The 26,503-nt window shown below is 43.7% G+C and overlaps 1 protein-coding gene across 2 annotated transcripts in view; it reads left to right on the top strand.

Moving 5' to 3' along the window:
* Positions 1 to 26,503, top strand: part of SRBD1 (S1 RNA binding domain 1) — a 759,215-nt gene that overhangs the window by 289,666 nt on the left and 443,046 nt on the right. For both annotated transcript variants that reach the window (XM_069234013.1, XM_069234012.1), the window contains exons 14-15: positions 1,482 to 1,578; positions 18,062 to 18,169. In XM_069234013.1, the coding sequence (XP_069090114.1) occupies positions 1,482 to 1,578; positions 18,062 to 18,169 (205 nt within the window). The remainder of the gene's footprint in view (positions 1 to 1,481; positions 1,579 to 18,061; positions 18,170 to 26,503) is intronic.

Below are 26,503 nucleotides of genomic sequence, written 5' to 3'. Positions count from 1 at the left end.
TCTTTCATTTTCTTAATTTGATATACAATGTTATTTTGTATGAATAGTAAATGACTGTGTTAATTCCAGGAGTGGGAAGAACTGCAGTGATTGGCGCAATGCATTTCGGAATGCTCTGCTCTTCTATAGGGGCACTGCAAAAACGCAAAAAACAACTTATCTGATAGCAAAACAGAAAAACTTGTAATGCTGCACAACGTCCAAACAGTGTGAGCTGTTGCCACACCTCATTCTTCCCCTTCATGCACCCCATGCTATGCCACTCATACCGACTTTGTTTAACACAACCACCAAACGAATACTACGTTTATTTGAAAAATGTATCAAAAACAAATCACAATATCTCTTCCCTGCGTGACTGCATGCATGTGTTCGCCGTGCTTTTACTGTTCCACTTCACGATCGCTACACAATAATGTGCCATATTCTATTAAACCAGTGACAACCTGCTTACAGTACCAAAGCACATGAAGGATAATTTTTTTGAATAAACATAGTATTGTAGTTTAAACCGCGTGTGCAGCTTCAGTTTAGTTTGGCTAGCTGGGAAAATCCCCCATGCTGCGGAATCATTCAGATCACTTGACTGCATGTTGCGCTTCAGTGCAGTGGTGGCTGTCGGTTAAGTTATTTTTAAAATTGGGCCGAGCAAAAACCGAGATTATGTTGACACAACATCAGCTCTTCAGTCTGGGCATCTATAAACTAACCTCATATATGGATACCTGCTGTACCTTTCCTAAGGCAGCGTGGCACCTGCGTTATTGCCTTGATCGCAACTGCTCCTTGAAGTCTCAAGTTGCCAATATCTCTAGCTCCAGCTTCCATTACTTAAGGGAAACCAACCACAATTCCGTTTCTAGACTACATTGTCAGTGTCACCATAGTCAATGCCCTGCTGCAGTCAAGAATTGACTAGGTGAGCAGTTTTTATCTTACAGCAATCGATAAAGTATTTTAACTCTCTTAAAGATACCACTCTCATTTCCCCTAAGTTGTCCAGTGGTCTGGTGTGTTGAATAGAATTCAGTTCAACTTTCTCATCTTAATTATTAGATTTAGATGATGCCTTCGCTAACTGGGGATAATTTATAGGTTTGGGGAAACATTTGTTTTGTAGGTGGTCTGCTGTGGGTATAGGAGAAGTGGAGGCCCGTTGCTCATGGTACGCTGAAAGCTGAATATCTGTGTAATGGCTATGGACAGTGAAAGGGGTGTTACTTATTTAAATTGTTACCCATACATATCAGAATTGCTTTGTAATAGTCCCCATTATTAGGAACTATGGATCAGCTGCTTGTATTTTGAGTGTAACCCCATGTCAGGCTAAGCCAGTATGAGCTTTAATACTTTAGAAGACATCATTGTTGTGAGGAAAATGCATAATCCTCTATTTGAGTTTTACATATCTATTTATTCCACTCAATAAGCCTCACTTTGTATCTGACAAACTCTCTAACTAATTGCATTGTGTTTTTTAGACCAGATACTTCATGCTGATGTTGTCTATTTACATACTGGATCTAATCTTGCCTACCGTGAAGCAGAGAAGATAAGGAGCCTTTTGATAAACTACAAGTATGATCATTTTATTACTGTATGAGTAGTATAATAAACAAATTAATGTATATTACAGTGTTCTAGTTTTGCTAAAAAGCTCACAGAAGCAGGATGTTCTGTGATAAAAGAGCATAAAACATAACCATGTTTGGACAGATAGCAGGAGAGACCAGAGATCTTTTAAAATGTTAAGTATTCACACTAAGATGTACTTGCTGAGTCTTATTTCGCCTTGTGGGAGTCAGATAGTTTAAACCCCCTTCCTCCCGTTGTTCTCCCTGCCTATGAACATTTTGAATGAAACAGGCCTAAAAGTGCATTTTGCAGCACAATTTTCCCCGAAACTGTATAAAAACCCAGCAGTTCCTAAGGGTAATTAGTGAAATATCATAATACTTTCATGATATGCTTTAAATAAGCTTCCTGAGTTCAACTTGAAGTACTCTAAAATATCAATTTTAAATATCATTATTGTCCCTGTTTAGTATCCAGACATGTTTATGGAAACACACGTTTTTGATCAATTACAGACAAGTTACATCAAAAAATATGTTCAATTTCTCCTAAATATAAACCTCTAATTTTCATGATTAGTCTGCTATTGTTGTCCCAAAATGTTACCTTTTCATTTTTTTTATTAACAGTTATCCCCCCAGTTATTGGTTGTGGTTTTCATTATGTGCTCCTTTGTACTGCAGTACATAAAAAGATTATATCCCCCATACCCAGGGATTTTCTTGAACCAGTATTATGCCAGGGAGAGCTAGAATTATGTAAGAAATGTGAACACTGTGGTACGAATAGGATGATTATATAAAGGCCTCTATTGTGCAATGAATAGCCACAATTATGTCTTAATGATCACAGTAAGTCAAGAAAAAATATCGTCATACCAGGAATAACTAGAAATATGTCAAGAATGTCACTAATATGTTATCATTAGGCTACTATTGTGTCAGCGAAACAGAAAGCTGGCTTGTTAGATGAAAAAGTATGTTTTGTATGATAATAATCAGTGAGAAGAAAGAAACAAATCTTACACATTACAGGTTTTTTTATGATCTGAAAAGGCTTCCAGTATTAGATGTAGATCTACGAAAGTAAACCATCACCGTGATGCAGCATAGTGCCAGGCCCTATATGCGGTGTTTTATTTGAGCCAGTAGTTTCCAGTACTGGACACCAGCACTTAAGTGTCAACACTGGCACTTATGACAGTCTGACACATGGTGGCACTGTTTGTCTAACTTAAAGATGAGCACAACAACTATTATTTAATAATTTAATATACACTAAACATGACAGATATCTGCTACCCAAGCCATTCTTCTAACTTTGGAGACCTGAAATAGTTGAATTGTCGCACTTGTTGGAGTGTGAACGTTAGTAGTTGTGTTGGTACTGTCATTGTCAGCGTTGGAAGAGGAAATAGGTGCTGCAAGCTGCAGTGGCCGCCTGACAAGGGCCCTAGCACATTTTGTTTTCTTCTTCAAATTAAGCACTGTCTATATGGCATACAGTGAATGGCTGAGGCCAAATCTCATATTGGATCATTTTAGTTGGTGAGCTTACCTTCAGAGCCTCCAATGTGACCTTTTGGAGGTTGTGGTCCTCTCCTAAATTGCGTTGCGGTGCTTCAGTTCATCTAATGCAGGAAATGCATTATAGAGAGTCTGTGCTTTCCCAGTGAATGCCATTGTAATAACCAGTGCCTCCAACACACTATGTTTATTTATTTAGCATTATTCTAGTAGGCAGCTCATTTCAGTCAGGATTTAAAAAGTGATGTGGCTCCATTGGATTTTAAAAAGTGTTTTCTTTTACTAATCATAATTTTGTATGTTTAAGTTTAAGCATTAGATGGTGAAATTATGTCTTCTAATAAATAGAAGAGACATGATAAACTGAAGCATGTGCTAGGAAGAGTAAGTCAAGAGACCCTGAAAATCCCTTCCTGCTCTAGAACAAGGACCCAATGCAGCCAATACTACTACTCTTACCTGTTGCTTCCGTGATCTAGCCCCACAGTTAGCCATGGCCTTTCCCACTTTTAAACCATGCCCATAGGTGTGTACAAGGAGTTGGTGAAAAGACTGCATTGAACAATCCACTGCCTGGTCTGACCTCGGAATGCTGTGCAGGCAAGGCTGCTGCCTTGTCATGGCCTTCACTGGGCAGGCCGTGCAGTTTGTGGTGCCCTCCCCCTCTCCGCTTAAGTATACATTCACTGAGCTTTTGCAGTATCTCAGCTACATTTAATGAACACTATACCCAGACACTCATGTAAAGGGATGCTGAGCCACAGGCAATACCTGTTTCGACTTCTAAACTGACAAGAGCCAGACCAAGTTTGGTTTCTCTGCCCAGTTACCATTATTCTTTCCAATTACTCTTGAATCAAAAAGATCACTTTCTTTGTCTTACTTTGTTCCCCTCTTCTGCTGCTAGCTGTCTTTTCACTTTTCAAAATGCCTGACTATATTTCTTGCCTACACTCCTAGTTGCCCCTTTTCTTTCTTTCTCCTACCACCTTCTGCCTCCCTAAATCTCAGTGCCATCTGGAATGCTCATTCAGTATGTAATAAAGCTACTACTATCTTGGCTTATTTTTTTTGCTTAATTTTCAGATACTATTAGTAACTGAAACACATTTTTTCTCCTTTAATAGAACTGCCATTGTGTAACTTTTCCTCCTTCATTTTTCATAGCTATTGTACTACTGGACCAGCAGTGACAATAGCATTTTGCACCTCTATATCTGCCTGTCACCTTTTTGTGTAACTATATACACTTTGACTTGTTACTCTTATTTTTTGCCAGTCAATTCTTGACAATATTTTGAAAGCTTGGTGCTCTTGGCTCCTTTTTACCAACCTTCATTCCCTGCTTAATCATCTGCTTCCACATTTTTTTTAAATTTCTTTCACTTTGATGACTTAAGTCTTTGCTTGTGCACTATCCCACATCTCTTCAGGCTTCATTTCTGCACTCTGATCTTACCATTGCATGCAGTTTGCTACCCCTTCAGGATTACACCTGTTGCTGTTCTTTTGAGTATTCCGTGTTTTCATCTGGCACTGCAGCCTCTGTTTCCTCCCTTCTTGGGCAACCACCATCTTTTCTATTTCACTTTGTAACTCCTCCTCCACACCACATTACCTCAGTCTGCTTTCTTCATCATCATCTGCATTCTTGCAACATTGCTTCTCTTGCTTCCTCCGTTCTTACTCTTTTCCCTTTCTAGTATGTCTGCAGCTTTTTAAATTCTTGATCCTTCAGTTCTAATCTCTTCTCTTTTTGTGTTGTCAAGCACACTCTTGGCATTATGCTTACTTTCCCATGGATATTATACAGTCTTGTGCCTAGGACGTAAGGGGATTCTTCACATCTCTGCTGTGGTGCTCACAGGTACTCTGTTTTCCTTTTTCCATCTACAGCACTTTTTCTTCTCTTCTCGCCTTGTTTACATGTTTTGTCCCTTCCATGAGGACAGCTCAGATCTTTTGCTTCCAAGAATACATAATTTAATAATTGCATCTCTAGCTGTCTCATCCATTCAGCATTGTATGCTATCCCACACTCTTTGTTGTTAACCATCCAAAGCTGAAAGTATTTTATTCCCTATCTCCTGTCTGTGTGCTTGTCCTCCAACTCCTTCTATCTCTTTCTCTCATGATTCTCTTCTATAACCTTCATCACCCCTTGGCATATTGATAATATATTACTGTTATGTTTTATGTGGATTTGTATAGTGCGGATTATCACCCGTTGGGGTATCCAGACGCTGAAGCAGGCATGGGCGTGAGCCTGAAGGTGTAGTGAGTCAGTCTTGGAGAATTCGTTGAAGAGCCACGCCTTCAGCTTCTTGCGGAATTCAAGAAGTGAGAAGGAGACTCTGGGGGAGGTTATTCCAGGTTCTGGGTGCAATGTGAAAGAATTACATTCCTCCTGCTTTGCATTTGTGGATATGAGTGAAAGTGAGGCTGAATGCAGGTGTCTGGTGGGTTGATGGAGGTAAAGGCGGTTTATAAGGTACGTTGAGCTTGTGTTGTGCACTACCTTGTAAGCGTGTGTGAGGAGTTTGCATTGCCACCATTTATGTGTGGGGAGCCAGTGGAGCTATCTGAAATTTGGTGTGATATGTGAGTGCCATGGCAGGTCTAAGATGATTCTTGCCACAGCATTTTGGATGATCTTGAGGCAGCGAAGGAGGTGGTTGGAGATTCCGGCATAGAGTGCGTTGTTGTAGTCTAGTCTGCTTGTGAAAAAGGGCTTGTGTGACAGTTTGTCTGGGGTTCCTAGGTATCCATTTAAAGATGTATTTGGATTGTTGCTGTAGATGTTTACAGTCTTGCTGTGAAAGAAGTTGAATAGGCTGTTGCAGAGTTCCTGAGATGGTGTGGTGGAGGTGACAGTGGCCTCTGGGGTGGTGAACTCCTTGACGATATAGAAGATCTCTTTGCAGTTGTTAGATCTCGCCTCACTACGTTCGGTTAAGGCTTTTCTCTTGGTATCCCTCAAGAGATGGTGGTAGTGCCTGGGTGCACCTTTGTACATAGTTCTGGTGTCAGCTTCATGGTTGGTTCTCAATTTTCTTTCCAACTGTTTGCAGTGGAGGTTGGATTCACAGATTGGATTCCCAGAGGCCGTCTGCATACCAGCTAGCCTGTTTGGTGGTTCTGCACTGTCTGGAAAGTTTGATGGGTGTGAGTGAGTCTGCACAGATCTTGATCTAGTATTTAAAGTTGGTGATATGTTTGTGTAGGTTGTCAGTGGTGTTGGGTTGGTCCGTTTCCAAGGTGTTGTGCCAGGTAGCTACTGCAATTGTGTTCCAGTTTTAGCTGGACAGGTTGATGCTAGTGGGTGTTTTGGCTTGCGGGGTGGAAGTTTGGAAGTGTATGATGGAGTGGTTGGTCCATGTGAGCCAGTGGCGAAGAATCGATCCTGCGCGTGTCCTGCGATATATGTTGGGTCTGTTCAGGCTCTTGAGGAAGTCTGTGAAGCAGGGATTGGTTGAGTCTCCCATTTGGAAATTTTGATTGCTGAGAAATATGAAATCCTTGGAGTTGATGGTGAGCGGAGTAATGAAGTCTGAGATGAGGTTGCTGAACATGTTTTGTGATCCATGTGCTAGGGCTCCTTTCAGGGTGAAGCTGTTGTTTGTTGGCTGAAGTGCATATGTTCTATGAAGGAAGTGTTTGAGTCTTTCCTTGTAGCACATTTAATTTTGTCTTTGTGGATAATTGCAAGTCCTCCTACTGGTTTGTGGAGATGGTGTTGGCGTGCAATTTTGTATCCTGCTTAGGTGGCCACAGCGATGTCGGAAGTCAGTGTTGGGTTCCGCCAGGATGAGAAGAACTGGTAGGCTGCTGCTGAGGAGATCCCTTAGTTCTATGGCATGTTTGCTGAGAAAGCAGGTGTTGAAAGGTGTGCTTGCAAACATTTGCTGAGACTCTGTTGTTTACTGTGTTGAGTGGTGATAGTCTGAGTGGGTGGTGCGGGTATAGGAGTATGGCTGGGCATGTGCAGGTGAATTGTAAGTGAAGAGTGTACTAAGCTGGCTATCTATGTAGTGTACGAGTGTAAGAGGACACTATGCAGATATTGGTTTACAGGGGTTAAAAGTAATAATCCCACATGCTGTCTTTTGTGGTACTGTGGACAAGTACTTTAGGCTTATCAGTAGCTAATTGTTGAACACATGGAGTCAACAAATGAGACACACACTTAAGAGGAAATTCAAGACCAATGCTAGTTCTTGGGGGTCTCCTGTAGGTTGTAGGGTGCTCGGGAAGCAAGGTCACTAAAAACACCAGTGGTATACTTTTACCTCTTACCCTGGTGCAGCGCTGTTAGATGGGTCGGGTGCTTTGTGCACAGTGCAGTTTGTGTAGGTGGGGCACCTGAAAAAAGACTGCATAGTGGGACTCGGTGACAAGTCAGGGAGCTCCCAACAAGGCGCTTGGTCGGGAGGGGTCCTGGGAACAAGGGAACACTGTCAGTTGTCGTAGATCCGGGCTGTGAAGCTCAGGTGCAGCTAGCTTTGGCCGTTGGGTGCTCCTACGTCAAGGCACCCATGATTCTTGGATGCACAGATTCTTGGATTGCTGCTATCCCTAGATGGCTGGTCCTTATTTTAAGCGTTGGAGTCTGGATTAAACTACATAAAAGCGTTGGTTGCTGCAAGAGGTCCGGTACCCTGGATATTGGTGCAGAACAGCTCCGGTGGGTCTTGGCATCTTCTCACTTGATGGGGAGATGGATCTGATCTCCTGGAGCATGGTGACCTCCTCCTGGGTGGCTGCTGCATTGGTAGTCCCAGTGGTCAGCAGAACTGTGAGTCGGACGCTGCTGTTGGTGCCTGCACAGTGCAAGGAAGTGGCTCCTTAACTTCAGGGGAGATCCTGACAGCTTGGTGAAATGGTGGAGGCCCTCCAAAGCTTTTAGAGGATGCACAGCTACACATTGAGTCGGGTTGTTGAGATTGTCTGGACGAAGTAGAGTTGAAGAGAAGAAACAAGGAACACCACGATATAGATGAAAAAAGGAAAAGAAACTAAAACAAGAACTATATCGTATATCGTATAGACATTGAAACTGGGAGAACTATGCTAATTACACTGAATATGTACTGAGTGAGGCGGAGAAAGCGAGCGGAAGGTATAAAGATTGACTCCATAATTCGGTAAAAATATGAAGAACAGTTTGTATATTGAATAATCTGTCCTGAAGAAGATGGGGTAAACCACTTGAAAAACCACTGAAACTCTGCGTCAACAGTTTTTTTGATATTTGAGATGTTTATTTGATTTTATACGAAAAATATTTTTGGTAAGTTTTTTAATGAATAATATATATGTTGATGTTGTATGTGAATGTAGTTTTTACAAAGGATAAATATTTGTAGGAATATTGATGTGTAATATGAATTCAATAGAAGTGGTTTTGTAATTATATTTCAAATAAAAAGTGTGATATAACTAAAATACTTGAAAAACGCTGACAAGAGTAATTCATGGTTTGAGTTGAAGGTTAAATACTGCTATGAGAGTGTGAGTACGTCACCCAGGGTAGGTTAGGTAAACGAACGGGTATTGAATCGTAAATTAGCAAAACCAAAGGGTTTTTCAAATATATAATCACACCTAAAGGGAACTTTCTTTGTGTATTGATATTCACCTTGTCCCTTTAGGGGTATGAGGAGTATCTCTCTAATTTCTTAGAACAATACATGTTGCAGAGTTTAGGGACCCTCTCTAGTACCCAGGCCCTTTGAACCTAGGGTATAATTTGCAAAGGTACTAGAGGATGGCCCACTTGTGTACAATTTGGAACTTTTTTCTCATTTTTAGGAAAGAGCACTGGCACTAGGGACCTCTTTAGCAGAAATCCAGCGCACCTCAGTAAACCTGAGTACCAGTGGGCAAAAAAAGTGGGGGTGACCATGTCCAAAAGGGGCACTTTCCTGCACCCTCGCACCCCGCCCCCCTCACCCAGTGAAAAGGAATGAGTCTATCCTTAGTGAGACTAACCTTTCCCAATAGAGTCCTCCTTGTCTAAGTGGAAAAACCCAGAAAGGCCATCTGCATTGGCATAATCAGTCCCAGGCCTGTGTTCCACTGTAAAGTCTATACCCTGAAGGGAGCTGGACCACCGTAACAGTTTAGGATTTCCCCCCTATCATTTGCATCAACCATCTGAGAGGCCTCTGGTCGGCTTGAACAATGGAGTACCAAACAAGTATGGTCTCAGCTTCTTCAGGGACTAGTCAACAACTTCCCTCTCAATAGCACTCCAACGCTGGGGAGTACCCTTCTAATGAAAGTAGCAGGCTGGTCCTGGCCATCATTGTTGGTCTGTGATAGGACTGCTCCTATCTTATGTTCGGCATCTGTCTGCACAGTGAACTGCTTAATATAATCTGGAGCTTTGAGAATGTGTGCTTAATACAGTACATCTTTCAGGATTTTACAAGCCTTTCGGCAACTCACTGTCCAGTTTGTCTTTTTTGGTTGTTTCTTGGGGGAGGCTTCTGTTAGGGGTGCCACAGTAGGGCCATATTCCTTCACAAACCTCCTGTAGTACCCAGTCCGGCCAAGGAATGCCCTTACTTGTTCTAGTTTGTTGGAGCCTCCCAGTCCAAAATTGTCTAGATCTTGGGTTGGAAGGGTTGATCATGGCCTCCACCTGCAAGGTGGCCCATGTGTACAATGGTGCCGTGCTCTGTCTAGCACTTTCTTGCCTTTATAGTGAGGCCTGCTTGCTGCTGGGCCTCCAGGACCTTTCCAGTGTGGATCAGGCGATCCTGCTAAGTTTAACTTTAGACTGCAATATTATTCAGATATGCTGCCCTAAAAGACTCCAGCCCAGCAAGGGCTTTGTTCACCAACTTTTGGAAGGTGGCAAGGGCATTCTTTGATCCAAATGACATTACAGTGAACTGGTAATGTCCATCTGGGGCCGAGAATACTGTTTTCTATTTGGCTCCAGGGGTCAAAACAATCTGCCAGTACCCTGATGTTAAATCAAACCTACTGAGACATTTGCCTGCATCCAGCCTGTCAATAAGTTAATCTGCCCTTGGAATACGATGATAAAACCTCAGCTCTGGCTTACCTCCCTTGGAATGAAGTTTGGCGACTAAGACCTCTGTCTAGTCCATGGACTTTCAGAGAGCTCAATCTCTCAAAGTTCCAGCATCTTGCTGACTTCAGTCTGTGCTTTCTCTGGCTTGATCAGGCTGCCTGTAGAATTTGCTTTTGACAGGCATGCTGCCTCCAGTGCCCACATCATGAGTACACCAGGTAGTCTGACCTGGGGTCAAAGAAAATAACTCAGCATTCTGCCTTAGGCCTTGCCTGCAGTCACTCTGCTGTTGAACAGTGAGGGTGTCTGAGAAAACAACTCCCTCAACAGGCCCATCTGCAGGGTTGTGGGAGAGGTGGTCAGGGAGAGGTTCATTCTCTTCTTCCAGACCCCCATCAGTGACCGTTAGCATGCTGACATCAGCCCTGTCACAGTAGGGTTTAAGGCGGTTCACATGGATGACCCTATGAGGGCTCCTGGAAGTGCCTAAGTCCACCAGATAGATGACCTCCCCTTTTCTCTCAAGGATAGGGAGGGTCCACTCCATTTGTCCGAAAGGGCCCTAGGAGCTGCAGGCTCCTATGCTTTCGGACCTGGTTGGTACTCCACCAATGCAGACTGTTAGTCAAACCATTGATTCTGGAGCTCTTGCCTTGCCTCAAGTTTTTTGTTGGCTTTTTCCATGCACTCAGCCATCCTAGAACATAGGCCAAGCCCATAGTCCACTATGTCTTGTTTAGGCCTTTGGATAGGCGACTCCCAGCCTTCCCTCACTAGACTCAGTGGTCTCCTAACAGGATGGCCAAACAAACATTTAAAGGGACTAAAGCCAACTCCCTTTTGTGGCACATCTCTGTATGCAAAAATCAGGCATGGCAAGAGGACATCCCATCTCATTCTGAGTTTTTCAGGGAGCCCAATGATCATACCTTTCATGGTCTTGTTGAATTCCCCAACCATACCAGGGCCCTGGTAACTGCAGAAACAGTAGCAGTTCTCAGAAGAATTGCCTCAGGGAACCGGGTGGCATGATCCACTATCACCAGTATTAATCTGTTCCCTGATGCTGTTTGAGGGTCAAGGGGTCCAACATAGTCAATCCCAACCACTAGGAGTGAAATTAAGGGGAGCTTTGGTTTGCCACCTGCCTCGCCAATGGTGTGACAGGTGACAAAGAAGTTGTAACACTTCTTTACCTTCTGGGACATGCCTGACCAGTAGAAGTGGTTGACTAACCTACTCCAGGTTTTTGTCTGGCCAAGATTCTCAGCTAGGGAGGATGACATGAGCCAGTCTAAAAACTCCCTGTACTGCTGAGACACTACCACTTTCCTAGTGGCACTGTGTTTGTTTCTGGCCTCAGTGTAAAGGAGCCCATCCTCCCAGTAGGTCCTGTGGGAACCACTGACATCTCCCTTTTCCTTGCCATCAGCTTTCTGTCTCAGGTAATCAAGTGTGGGACAGGTCATCTGTCCATGGCAAAGATCTTCCCTAGATGGTTCCTCTGGGCCCAGCCGCTCTGCTGTGCAAGGCCCAAGGTCCTGGGGCTCAGTTTCTTCAAGGGCTGTCAGGTTTTCTCCCCTCAGAAGTTGGTTTCCTGGACTTCTTGCATTTTCTCTTGGAGGGGTGGGCCATTATTCCAGGATTTAACACCTTTTTTCACCCTGTTCTATGCTCCAGTTTTTAGGCACACCCACCCAGGTATACCCAGCATGGCTGCATGGGTGTTCATCTCTACCTGAGCCCATGCTGAGGTCTCCAGATCTTTTCCCAGCAGACATGCTACAGGAATTGCAGAAGGTACAACCTCCTTTTCTGGCCAGTAACCTCTCCCCATTCCAAGGTCACCATAGCCACAGGATGAACTTTGATAATGTTATCAGCATTGACAACTGGATACGTTTGTTCAGTTATGTATTGGTCTGGGGATATCAGTTTTTCAGTCACCGTGGTGACACTTGCACCTGTATCCCTCAGTGTTTCCACTTCAACCGTATTGATATGTGACTTTTCCCTGTATTTCTCTAGGTTACTGTGCCAGACAGCCAGGGTAGCTACGCCCACCCTCATTAACTGAAATGGCTTCAATGTGCTCTCTGACTTGGTCAGGACACACCAAGGATCCCACCTGGAGACTAATCACCCCAGTGGTAACTGGGGATACACTAGAGGGGGCCTTTTTGGGACAGGTAGAGTCCCCAGTGTGGTGTCCATTGACCTTACAATTGAAACACCAACCCTTTTTGGGATCCCATTTTCTACCCTGGTAACCACCCTTTGATTGGGAAGAGTCTCGAGTCCACCCTCCTGAGCAAGTTTGTGTGGCCTTTGGAAGACTCTTTCAGTTTTTCTCCTTTGTGCCCACTATCTTTTCATTGGGGGGATTAGCAACCCCTTCCTTTTGGTCAACCCCACCTTGGGCCTTCCTGGACACCTTTCTTTTGACCCAGTGGTCTGTCTTCCTCCCCAAGTTCTGAGGAGAGAGCATCTCTAAGTCCACTAGTTACTGATGCAATTATTCTGAGGTACAGTTACTTAACAGGTGCTCTTTCATAATTAAACTGTAGAGCCCTTCATAATTGTGAACCTTACTTCCTTTCAACCAGCCTCTTAGGGTTTTGACTGAAAGGTCTACAAAATCTACCCAGGACTGACTCAAGGTTTTGTGAGTCTCCCTGAATTTAATACGATACTCTTCAGTGTGAGTCCAAAGCCCTAAATCAGTGTATCCTTCATGAGGTCATTTGACTCAGTACATTTTTCACTAAATGTCAGGAGTCTATCCCTGCACTTTTCTGAGACAAGCTCCCAAAGTAGAGAGCCCCAACAATTTTGGTTGAGCTTTATCATTTTATAATCCCTCTCAAAGGCTGTAAACTACTTGGTGATATCACTTAGGAATAAGTCCTTTAGGGATGATTTTAATGTAGAAAGATTCCTCCCTATTAACTTTGTTACTGCCACCATTCATGGGTGCTAGACCCATTTCAGCCCTTTCTTTCATAATGGCCAAGATTTTGTCCTCAAAGGCTACCATTCTCGCTAGTCTCTCCAGTTCTAAGTCTGGATCCTCAAGTTCATATGTGGGCCTGGAGGAGCCTGGTTTACCTTAAGTTTTAGGTTTTAGGGTAGAGGTTCCTGTTATTTTCCTCTCCCTCTGAGACATTAGAAGGAGAAATCCCCACCCACAAGCACTGTTGTCAAGCTCATCCTCACTGACTGGATCTTCATCCACATCATCAGTGTTTTCTTGGAGTGCCTGGGACTTATCAAACTCAGCAAGCAACTCCTGGAGTTGTGCCTTTGTTGGCCAGGGCCCAGTTACAATTTTGCATCCTTGCTGGGTTCCTTTAGCTGCTTCAGAGTAAGTTGCAGTTAAGTGGTGAGGTTGAGCTTCTCAGCTCTATCCTCTGAGGTTGACTTAATTTGAAAGTAGTTGGGACCTTTTTAGAAAGTTACAAATAACATTCTTAATAGTTTCTAATACCTTTCCAACTAGTATCCTTTTTAGATTCCTAAAACAGTTGTACTGGGGGGCTTCATACCAGTGTAGGATTCTGGTTATCTATGTAGGGTACTAGTGTAAGGGGACACCATGCAGTTAGTCCAAGCAACCCTTATTAGTTTCTAGGGGCTAAAAGTAATAATCCCACATGCTTTCTTTTGTGGTAGTGTGGGTGAGCAGTTTAAGCTTATCATGGGGTAGTGCTTAGCATTTGTTGAATCCACAGTCAATAATTAAGATACACACTCAAGACGAAACTCAAGACTAATGCTTAGAAAAATATAGTTACTTTTATATAATGTTTCAACACCAGAAAAGACTTCAAAGAAGGTAAGTACTGTTGCAGTGTTTTGCTTTTTGCACGTAAGCAACAAGTTCCCTCAAATGCCCTTTGACGCAGTAAAGACTTTCTTTGAGTAAAGTACAGTTACTGCATAGGGGTCTTTTCAGACAGTTCTCGGACGTCCCCTATAGGTTGTAGGATGCTAAGGAAGCAAGTTCAATAAAAATACCAGCAGTATAGTTTTACCTGCCCTGGAGCGTCCAGTTGAAGAGGTGCAGGATAGGTCAGGTGCCTTGCATGCAGCACGGTTGGCGTAGAGGGGGTGCACCTGGAAAAAGACTGCAAAGGGCGACAAGTCCGGGAGCTCCCAACAGGAGGCTCAGTCGGCGGGGTCCTGGCAGCAAGGGAGCACCATTGGTTGTCATGGACCCAGACTGTTGAGCTCATGTGCAGCAGGCTTTGGTCATCGGATGGTCCTGCATCAAGGCACCCACAATTCTTGGGTGGACCTGCAGGAAGGGGACAAAACAGGGCAACTGGACCATTCTCAGTGAGTCCTCGGATAAACGGATAGTCCCCGGTTTCAGAGTTGGAGTCCGGATTGGACTACAAACAAGCGTTTGGTGCGCAAAGGAGTTTGGTACCCTGGGTGTTGATGCAGAACATGTTTCGGTGGGTCTTGGTGTCTTCTCACTTAGTGGGGAGACAGATCTGACCTCCTCCAGGGTGGCTGCTGCTTCAGTGGACCTAGTGCTTTGCAGTACGATGAGCTGGACATTGTGGTTGATGCCTGCAGGGTTCAGGGAAGTGGCTCCTCCGCTTTAAGGGAGATGCTGATGGCTTGGTGAAGTGCAGGAGGTCCTCCAAGGCTTTTGGAGGTTGCAAGTTGCAGGGTGAGTTGGGTTGTTGTGATTGTCTGAGCAAGATCAGGTAGGCAGGGTTTTTTGACAAAAGTCCACCAGCAGTCCGCAGTTCTCGCCTCTTTAGCTGTTCTTGGTCCTTCTTCTTATTCTTTGTCAGACAAATTGGTTCTTCTGGTGTCAGGGGGGCCACCTCAATACTCAATTTAGGGGTGTTTAGGATAGTGTAGGGTTGTGGCCGATGGGCTACTTACCATTCGGGGGACTACACCCCTTATATGACCACTTTCTGTGGGGAGTGGGCATAACCCTGTCCCAGAATTCTTAATTCCACCAAAAATAAGATGGTGGAATCATTGTCGCGTCTCATGGAGCACATCAGGCTGTCTACCTTAAGGGTGTGACTAGCCTGGCAGCGCACCATGCCTACCTGCATAGCTAATTCCCCCCCTGTCGCAAATGGCCTGAGGGTAGGGGGTGGCAACTCCCATTCTGGGGAGTCTTCGAAGTCCCTTCCTTTGGTATGTAGATTCACTAGCCATCCTGCTGGAGGAGGTGATAACACCATCCTCCGAAGCAGGCATTGTTTCTGGCCTCTGAGAGCTTGGGCTTCCACCTCCAGGAGGATCAGAAATCAGTCTGTGGTGGCAGACTGGTCGATACCAGTTAGCCAGCACACTAAGGGTCTGGTACGTTTCAGGGGGCACCTCTAAGGTGCCCTCTGAGTTCATGTCATAATAAACCCAAGACTGGCATCAGTCTGGATTTATTAAAATGAGGTGTTTAATACCAAACACCATAGGTTTCAGTGGACCCATTATGTGGCTGGGTAAGTTGTAATGACACGTGTCTAGTACATACTTTAAGATGGCTTCCCTGTTCACTTCCAGTATCTAGTAAGTAAACTAAACATCACAGGGGCATATCTGTTCATGCAAATATGCCCTCACATCAAGTATAATGCACCCTGCCTTAGGACTCTGATGCGTTCTGTAGGGATGACTTACATATACTTAGATGCAGTAAGAGAGGCATGGACACAATTTTTCTGACATGTCGTGTTTTCTCTCATGGCCTGCACCATGACATGCAGTCAGCAATAGCAGGTAGTTAGCAGTTTTTAGAGGTGTCCCTGAGGGTAGCGCAATACATGCCACAGCCCTTAGGGACCCTCTCTATTACCCAGGCCCTATGTACCAGTGGTACAATTTGCTAAGGACTTCCAAAGGTACGTAAGGGTGTGCCAATTGTTCACAATTTGGAACTTTTCCCTTGTTTTAGGGAAAGAGCACTGTGGACCTGTTTAGCAGGAACCCAATGCATGTCAGTCGAAAAACCTTAGTACCAGTGGACAAAATGTGGGGGTGACCATGTGCAAAATGGGTACTTTCCTACAGATGCAGTAGAAGCAAGGTCCTTCCGTGCTGTGGTTAAATTGGCATCCTGGGCTGAGTAAACAGAGGGTAGCTGCTGTGTAGCAGCGGAGGCTGACGAAACTAAGGGTTGTGGTGCTGGCTGTGGTCCAGGCACAAATGGGCTTGCTTTCGGTGCATCTCCAGCCTGCCAGTGGCTGCCATTAAGTAGGTTCTGAGAGGAGGTAGGAGTGTGGAGGCAGTGGGCAGGGCTAGAATGGGCAGGAAGAAGACACAGGAAGAAGCAAGAAATGCAGGAAGCAGGTAAGGAACTGGGAGAGGGAAAAGCACAATGGGATTGGGGGGCTGAGGGATTCTGAAGGAGCAAGAGAAGAGATTGCAGCACCAAAAGAAGCAGAATCAGGGACAAAGAGGCACAGTAGGAGAAAGGCCCAAAGAGAGGCTCAGTAGTCGAGGGAGGGGAGAGGAGAAGAACATTGTAAGGCACTTGTGTGGCGAAAAGAGAGGCAAGTAATACGAAAAACAGAGTGGAAAGTACAGAGTTTTAAAAACGGGAGAGGTACACTAAGATAGAGCAAAGAGATTGAACAAAGCATGGCAAAGAGTGTCAAAGGCCCAAAAAAGAGGTGAATTGAGAGGGCAGAAGATCCAAAAAGAGAAAGAGGCCCTCAAGAGAGCGGTTACAGAAAGTTGAGAACAGGCAGGAGAGAGAGAATGGGAGATAGCTAGGAGAGGAGAGGAGGCTGTAGGAGGAGCGAGGCTGTGGCCTACCTAGACCAGACCCAGGTAAGGTGGAAGGGCAGCTGGGCCAAGGCACTTTCTTTTTTCTGCAGTCAATGCACCTCCTCTGTTTCCATCTGTCATTTCCAACAGAATAAACGTTGTAGAATCCATCCCATACTAATTTTTGGGCCAACATTATTGTTAACTCTACCTTTGTCTTATATCTACTAATTTACAGCTTCGTTATTCTTATTGCTCTCCCTGCCTACTCCTTCGACCTTCTTTGCCCTATTTTCATCCCTTAATTAGACATATTTTCGCCTTCCTTTGCCAATTTCCCATTCTTCTTCCCCGCTCCTCTGACTTCAATTGTACTTGTGTATGCTGCTTTGACTCTTCCGCATTCATGGTCTCTCTGTTTCTTAACTTTCACATTTTGCTACTCTGTATATTTTTACTCATAAGCTGTCTCAAAGCAGTGTTTTAGTTAAGCCACTGAGAGCCTGATGCTCCTTTTTAGTCTCTTCTCCTCCGTGCACTAAATTCTGTCCAAAGTTTGGTAATATTAGAGTGAGGACCAAGACTATGGTTAAGTTACTTTAATCGTTACTCCTGGCTCGCATGCTCTCATAATCCCCACCCACTCCTACCCCATTTTAGAAACCTTCACACCAATAAGCTTTTTCTGAGCAAGAGAACCAGCAGTCATTAGATTAAGCCCAGCGATGGAGGGGCGTGGTCTCTTCATGCACAGAACCATGTTCACAGTGCTTGGGTGAACTAGTTTTGATCAGCACAGCCTAGTCCCCCATTGAGGGGACAGTAGTAGATTACCACTGATCAGAAGTTGCATAGCCACCAGCAGATAACTGTATAAGTACAAGGTGTCAGTAAGCTACCTTGTAGTTCATTCATGCTGTTGTAACTTTCACACTTGTGTGAAAACAATTCAGTACTGATAAATATGCAGGTCTGGCCGCCAAGGCTAATTTTAACCTACCAGCTAGTGTTCTCGTCTTGTACATACATTTGTAGTGTAGCACTATTTTGGAGCTCTCGGTAGCAAAGATAACGGACCTGCAAATGGCCACGATGTAACATTTTTCATAAATAAAACCACAATCAAACTTGCACATTTCTAAAAAAAATATTTTGTTTCTTTTGCCCGTAGGTGTAATACAGTTGTAATTGGAAATGGGACTGCCTGCAGGGAAACCGAACGCTACTTTGCTGATTTAATTCAGAGAAGATTCTTTGCACCACTAGATGTTGTCTACTGGTAAGAAACCTTTTTGTGCAATGTATATATGCGACATGGTGGAGAAGCACTGTAGCCTTGTGATCATTGCATGAAGCAAGGTTGTATGCTTGACAAAGTTTACAACCTGCACTTGTCAGTTTGCACTGTTGTTTTAAATGACAAAAAGCAGCAAGATGGCACATTATTAAACGCTGGTACTGTAAGAGTACTGTTATGGTAGCCGATCTTAAAGCTCATTAAATCCTTATTTAGGTGAAAAGATTTAGTGCTACCTGAGACTTCTCACTACACAATCTGCTCCGTAATTTCATTGCACATGAGCACTTCTAGGGCTCTCTTATTAATGTCATGTCATGCTCTTATCTAGCTCTGATATAGGAATTTTTGAAGCCATAGAGAGATTCTGACATCCCATGTAAAGCTTCTCTACGCAACTCCACTCCCGGTGGTAATGACATCTGCTCTGAAGCCCCCTGCCTTAGGCAGCCACTTGATCTTACCCTTTCACTATTGCTAGACATTCACTGTCAACTCCAGGTCACTACACACCTTCCAAGTTCCTGTTATCGCATGAACTAATGTAGCTTGGAAGCGGATTTGTGATTCCTGGTTATATTTCTACGATTCTCTAACTTAATACTGCAGCATCGTGTTGGCTTTGGCAAGCAGTCCATCTCTTGACACCGTGTTGCAACTGGAAAAAAAGGATGTTTTATCTGTCTAAACTACTAGTACGGGTCACCAGGGCTCATCGTTATGCCATCCACATAAAGTGGCTTAAAATTCTCTGTAGTTCATCTGCAGAAAACCTGTGTCATCTCCCTTATGGGAAAGCGACCTTTACCAAATGAAAAGTAAATTCAGAAGACAAACCAGGCAGGGGAATAGTTGGCTTCAGTAGCGGTCTCTCCGGATCAGCGGTTTTTGGGATTCTGTAGCTTCAGCCAATGAGAATGACCTCAGAACTCAGAGTTCTTGGATTCAGGTAAAATGCAGTTCGCTAATGGCAAATGAATGCTCACTCGGCCATGTGTTCAGGTTTTACTAGCACTGCCATCTTACAATCCAGGTTCAATCAATCAATCAATTCTTTGTTGTTTTCAGCAGTAAGCCATAACACTTACTACAGTACTGTATTTAAAAACAGATAGTACAGTACATGTATATCAAACTACTTATTGCTCGCTTTTCATAGGGGAGCTGAACTACTTGCTATTGTCTGTTTATATAGAAGAAGCAAAAGATTTGGTAGAACTAAAGGCTTATAACAAAGGCAAGAATAAAGCAATTATTGTTAACCTTTAGGTACTACCATTGTTTTGAAACAACAGAAATCTTCGACATAGCCATGCTATTCTTTAGTCTAATGCTAATTCACAAAGTATAAGTGCTATTATACCATGTAGAGCTAAAACGGAGGCTTAAAATTTGATGCAAGGCTATTAAACTATGTGCATAATGTATATAAATACCTCAAAAGCTATTACCCAGCATAGTACATTATGAAGTGGATCTGTCCAATCTTGTGGCGAAGTCAACCTATTTTACCATCCACCATCACCATAATTTAGTTCAGTGCATATGCCCAAATAATTATAAAATTGTTTTGTTTCGATCGGCCTGCTATAGATTTTAAAAGTGGATCTGAGCTTTGATTTTGGTTTATTGATCATGAACTAACTATTTTCTGTATTGATGGAATGCTTCCTGATGTCACAGAAGCTATTATATCCTGTAATGGGGAGATAAATAAAATTTCCTGTGCGTGCACGTTTTACTTCGTCATCTGCAAATAGTAGAATTTGCATGTGTTCATCATCCAATTTTGGAATTTCAAGATTAAGATGAGTTAAAACATTTTCTGCATCATTTATATAGATGTTAGTTCCAGCTTATAGAAACCTACTCTGCTGTTCTTCGAAGCACCTGTCTAGAGGCTTTCAAAAGTCTGCTTTATTTCCCTCATCAGGGGTGTTGCCTCTAAAAGTGATTCCTGCTGAATCCTTGAGAAACAGTAGAGTAGATGGGTCTGAGGTCGATTTAATATTGCAAATACTGTACAGAACCAGTCAGTAAACCTGCATCTACTCAAGATGCCCGAAAATGTATTTGGGTGCTTTTTCAAGTGGCTTCTCTTGACATATAAATTGATTGTGTGAGGTCCAGTATGGACAAGTGTGAAGAAGGGGTTCAAACCCCTGAGTCAGTCTAGTAAATTGGCATGTCGTTTCCTTGAGCATGGCTACATCTTGTCCATCCAGAGAGCATAAAAGATTTACTACCAGAGGTAGCATGGCAACATAACTTATCGTAGCATCATCTTCAGAACTGCTCATCTTCACTGCGTCACAAAGATTATGCTACCAGACATATTACCTCTCTCTATACTTGGCTGACCAGTGTGAACAAATGCTTTTTGCCATAGAGTTTGATTGCCAAGTTGCCTACCAGTTTTATCTCCGTGGGAAGGTACTCATAATATCAAAAATAATCTAAAATCGTCTGTATAGCCTACAGATATCTGCAAAATGAAAACGGTGCCAGCTGGCTATTATTTCCCTTAGTACAAGTATTCTCAGTCCCTTTTTTGCAGTCATGTGCCTCAGGAACTTAAGCATTTAGGGCCGAGAGATCCTATTGAACTTTAAGCCAATCTTGGGCCTGCCATGCACAAGGGAAATGCTTGAAACAATGATTAACATTCACTTTTCAGCTCACCTGGAACCTGTGTAATTGCAGTGTCAGCATCTGTTTATGCGGTCACTAAAACAAAACGCAGGAAGCTCAGCTAAACTCTAGTGACCATGGGAATGCTTGTGTATTGAGCCTAAATTCCAGATTTCTCCTACTAAACAAAGTAGTTTCAGCTCATTCAACAAATAGTACACACCAACTGAAACTGCAATCCTTATCAGATATCCCAAGCATTACATGCCATGAGCCATAAATGTTGGCATCGGTACATGTCTTAGCTGTGCCTACGTTTTTCCAATCCACGCATGCCTTATTTTTACACCACTATTTGATTTATGTGTTTGCTTTTGACACTCAGGTCCACAGCAGAATATTAGGGCATATGGCTGTCCTTAAATGGATATTGTGGATTGTGGTTCTCGTTCTGCTTCTTCTCATTTGCAAACCTTCCCTATAGACACCCATGCTGTGGCAGCAAGACTGGTTAACAAACTGAGTGCCATTTTGAGCTTCAGGATCTCATTCGTCCCTACGGTCTATGTGTTAAAAAATAAGAGCATGATCGGAGGGGGGCACAAGCGAGTCCCTTATCCAGTGCACAGTTTTGTCACTGGTAACACCATGCTCAAAGCAGTAGTGCAAAGCAGTCAACTGAAATATACGAGTGCACAAAACTGAACTTTAGAATTGGCACCGTTTCACATAATAACACGTCTTTTAAAAGATGTTATACAACAGTACTTTTGAAGTCACATACATTTTTTCACGTTCGTAGGCAGGGGACTGGTAAATGAACGTAGTAATGTGGCCACAGCACATTGTTATGGGACTCGTTTGGAAGAGAAACGAAGCACTGATGTTATAACTGAATGCTAAAAGCAACGAGTCCCATAACAATGTGCCGTGGCCACATTACTACGTTAATTTACCAGTCCCCTGCCTACGAACGTGAAAAAATTTATGTGACTTCAAAAGTACTGTTGTATATCAGCCTTACAAGCTAAATTCACTTTGAAAACGTGATCACACTTTGGAGGAGTAACTTCTTGGTAGTAATGAGACTTAAGCGACAGGCATCTTCTTTAGAAAGACAAACGTTGCTTTCTGAAGAAGTCTAGAGCGCTCTTATTTTGCTAAAACATGCCCATATTTTTCTCTGTTGCACAAGGGCGTAGCTTAGGGTTTGGGGTTAGTTGAGATGCTGCACCCCTCTAAAAAAAAGTATTTTGTGATAAATAGTTGGGTACAGGTGCTTCCAGTCGGGTATGGACGAAGTTGTCTGTCCGACTTCACCAGACATTTTACACACACAGACAAAAACGCAAACACTCACTCTTTTCTTTTGGAAAGAATTAAAAAATGGTGTTTTTTCCGCTAAATAATGTGCTTACTCTCACTTAGTACCCCTGCCAATCCACACTACTCTCTCTTTCTGCTACCACTTAAGCCCCTCGTGTGCACCCTGCTTGTCGTATAATGTATTTTAACATTAAATGCCAGCGTGATGGTTGGGAAATATGGAGCTCACACCCTCAGTCTCACTGACCAGGCTACGCCCCTGGAGAAGCTCCCAGTTTCTTTAACACCTTGAAATGCGAACACAGTCTCGTTCGATGAATAACGCTGGCTATGGCTACGCTCATCTTTATGTGCGATGAAAAGGTTGTTGTATGTTAAAGACTTTTCGTCTCTGCATTATGGTATCGCAGCTGTTAAAATACTCTGATATTTTCATCTTCTGTACACAAAGGCCACGCCCCGGGGCTGCACATGTTATTCTCGCTCCCGCAGCTTTAACTAAGGTAAGCACCTGGAGACATGGACATCAATTCATCAAAATGCCAGGGGTAGCAGGAGTGACATCACACACCATTTCATCTTTACTTTCAATCACACACATGCTTACACTCATTCACTCACACACACTTGTGTACACAGGGGTGTGGAATTTATTAAAATATCTACTTGTCCAGGGGACAGGTTGCTTCTCAAACCTACTTGTCCTGTAAAAAGATCTACTTGTCCCTTTGGTGCCATGTAGTGTGGCGACAAATTATGGCAGCAATCTCATTATGTAAGAGCTCTGATAATAGCCTCTCTGATTATGCCAGGGCTACTACCATAATAGGGCTTGAATACTTGCAGTTTCAATCCCTACTGTAGCAATTTCCTTATTTTGCCACCTTTCTGCAGATCTGCATACTGGGGCTGGAGGAAGCAATAAGCAATAGTTCCAGGGCTGGAATGCCTTTGAGTCTGCAAACCTACTAACCTGCATGTTTTAAAGATTTTCACCAGCTTCTCTCTAATATTTTCCCATAATAAGAAAGGTTGGACATTTACTCCTGACAATGGCAAAATTAGAACTTCTTCCAGGGTTGGGAAGAAAGTGGCCGGAGGGAAAATGAACTTGCAGATGCTCAATAGATTTTCACATGAGCAAATCTACACATGTGTATTTACCCATGCTAAAATACAGTTCACAAATATTTTATAGGGGTACAACATATACCATGGGTGCACTTTTGTGACTTTCTTTAAGAATTTGGGGCCACATGTAGGTAGGTTCAGATTTGCGACCCGCAAATTGTGAGTCGCAAATCCGAATGTAGGATGGTGTCCCTGACACCATCTGTGATTCGCAAGGGCTTCGCAAATGCCCACCTAGTGAATAATCATGAGGTGGGTCGCAATTTGCGACCCCCTTGCGAATAGCGGCCCTCACTGGGATGGTGGCCTGCTGGAGACAGCAGACCACCATGTCTGTGACTGCTTCCTTAAAGGAAAACGAGATGCATTACAAAAACGAAAAATGAAACGTTTTTGTTTCATTTTTTCAGAGCAGGCAGTGGTCCGCAGGACCACTGCCTGCTCTGAAATTTTTTTTACAGTGACATTCACAATGGGGAAGGGGTCCCTTGGGGACCCCTTCCCTTTTGCGAAAGTGTTAGCACCCATTTGAAATGGGTGCAAACTGCGATTGGTTTGCGCCCGCGTTTGCGGTCACAAAACAATCCTACATTGCACTGCGAGTCGCAATTAGGAAGGGAACACCCCTTCCTAATTGCGTCTCGCAAACCCGTTTTGCGATTCGGTAACCTGGTTACTGAATCGCAAAACTGGGTTTGTGCACCGCAATGTGCTTTTTGCACGTCGCAAACAGCTAAAGTCGCTGTTTGTGACATGCAAAAAGCTACCTACATGTGGGTCTTGGTCCCTAATTAGGTCGGGTGTTAACAAAGACATTTTGTTTAATAAAAACTTCTATTTCTCTCTCTTTTGGCTGGCTTTACTGTGAGTGATTGCATTCTGCTCTTCCACAAGGAGCATATTGGCACACAAAGTAGTTTTGTTCAGTGTCAGGAACTACAGTGGCAATCAGTGACGTAACGAAACTGGAGGGCGCCCCTTTGCAAAGAACATGGAGGAGCCCCCTCTCCAGACTCACTCAGGGCAGGTGCTGTGCTAAAGGGGCCCCCTGGAGGGCGGCTGCGGGGCCTTTGTTATGCCAGTGGTGGCAACGTGTGCTTTTAGAGTTCAAAAAATGTTGGTTTTTTTTTTGGCAGTGTTTGTTACAATGTTGAGGGCCTGGTAGCTCCCACAACAATAAAGTGTTACAAAAGCCATGTCAAAACAAGACACGCATTGATGAAACTAAAAGACTTATAAAAATATGTCAGATCAGTTGGCTTTGTCAGTGTTTGTTTATTTTCATGCTTCCCATATTCGTGTTGAAAATGGTTACACTGATTTTCCATTAGAAATATTTTTGGGAAATACTAGCATGCATCAACACATTTTACTAAATAACACTTCATTTGCATCTAATCAGAGAGCATTCTGGGAGCATTATACTTAGCCTCCTAGCCTAAAGTTTTCAAACATGTGTATACACAGCTGTTTTTTTTTTTGTACTGGAACCAACGTCAGTAGTGAAGTGTGACCTTAAAACATTTATTTACAGCACTCACCCTAATAATCAAGGCTTTCAAATAATGAGCCATAAATACAAGTTCGAACAGCATTATCTTTTGGAAACACATTACCTCAACTGCAGAGAGTTCCACTCTCTGTAAACAGGCAGCCAAAGGGTTTGTGCTGCAGAGGGTTGGGCCTACTTGTCCCAAGGACAAAGTAAACATAAAAACTTGTTGCCCTTGACCCCAAACAAGATGTCCCGGGCGATAGGAATTCCACATCCCTCGTCAATATTGTAGTTATCAATATTTTGGGAAAATAAATTCCAAGTAAATATTGTGGTTATTGTTGGACTTTTTGCCTTACGCAGGGTCATCCCCAGTCTTTTTGCCTCCTTCCTCCTGGTTTTTCCGACCTCTCGCTGTTGGCTCTAGGACTCTGAGCACTTTATCACTGCTGACCAGTGCTAAAGTGCGGGTGCTCTCCCATCTAAAGTTGGTATGATTGGCTTATACCTAATTGGCATATTTAATCTACCTATAAGTCCCTTGTACAGTGGTATCTCTATACCCAGGGCCTGTAAATTAAATACTACTAGTGGGCCTGCAGCGCTGCTTGCGCCACCCACTGAAGTAGACTTTCAAACCTGTCTCAGGCCTGCTAGTGTAGGGCCTGTGTGCGCAGTTTTCTGCCACAGGGACCTGGCATCTAAATTTACTTGCCAGGCCCAGAACTCCCCTTTTACTACATGTAAGTCACCCCTAAGGTACGACGTAGCTAGCCCTATGGGCAGGGTGCCATGTATGTAGAAAGGCAGGACATGTGCCATATTGCATGGCCGTCCTAGTAGTGACAAACAGCCTAACTTGGTGTCTCACTGCTGTGAGTGCTGCCTTCTCATAGGATTGCATTAGAAATTGTCTGATTTATGAGGGGTAGCGTAGGCGTGTTTGGTATGGTTGTGATGGTGATAATAAATGCTGCTTACTGGTGTGGGTGTATTTTTTATTACTATCACAGAAATGGCACTTCTAGAAAGTGCGCATTTATCTGTGCTTATGTCTCTGGTGTTTTGCAGCTTGACTCCAATCCACGTCTGTGCAGAGTGACAGTTGGGGCTTTGTGCATACTTTTCAGACAGCCTGTACACAGGGAGGGTGGAGGTGTCACAGAGATGCATCTGCATACTGAATAGTCTTCCTGGGCTGAGAGAAGGGAGAGGCAGGGCACACCTGCATTTGTAAAGACTGTGCCCTGGCCTCACACAATAGGGTCGTTAACCCCCCACTGATGTTTGGAGCATGTGCTGAAAGGAGAGAGGGGGCACTCCCAGAACCAGTTGTAACTGGCTGGAACCTCCTCTCCCTACCATTGTAAAACACTGTAAGAACTGACTATAAGTACAGGGGAATATTCCCCACAATTTGGAGACTCTTGGAATCATCTTGGAACTGGACACCAAAGGCTGAAAGGACTCACCAGGAACCGCCATGGACTGCTGCTGCTGTGCTGACCGGTGACCTGCCTGGTCACTGTGAAGGACTTGCCACTTGCTGCCTTTCCCTTGTGCTGGCCTATAGCTGGGCCCTCCACCTGAGGACCTTGTCTTAAGATTCTGCTCCCCAGGGGCAGAGGGGCATGGTGCTATGGACCCTGACCCCTGCATCCATTTCTTCACGAGGGGTGCTTCTCCGTGGTTGCGGCTGCCATAGTGCTGATTGCAGCGCGCTTATGGAGCCT

The sequence above is a fragment of the Pleurodeles waltl genome, chromosome 5 (genome assembly GCF_031143425.1).
Source record: "Pleurodeles waltl isolate 20211129_DDA chromosome 5, aPleWal1.hap1.20221129, whole genome shotgun sequence".
Classification (NCBI taxonomy): domain Eukaryota; kingdom Metazoa; phylum Chordata; class Amphibia; order Caudata; family Salamandridae; genus Pleurodeles; species Pleurodeles waltl.
The sequence above is the reverse complement of the archived record's forward strand: the minus strand, read 5'-3'. Positions and strand labels throughout refer to the sequence as shown.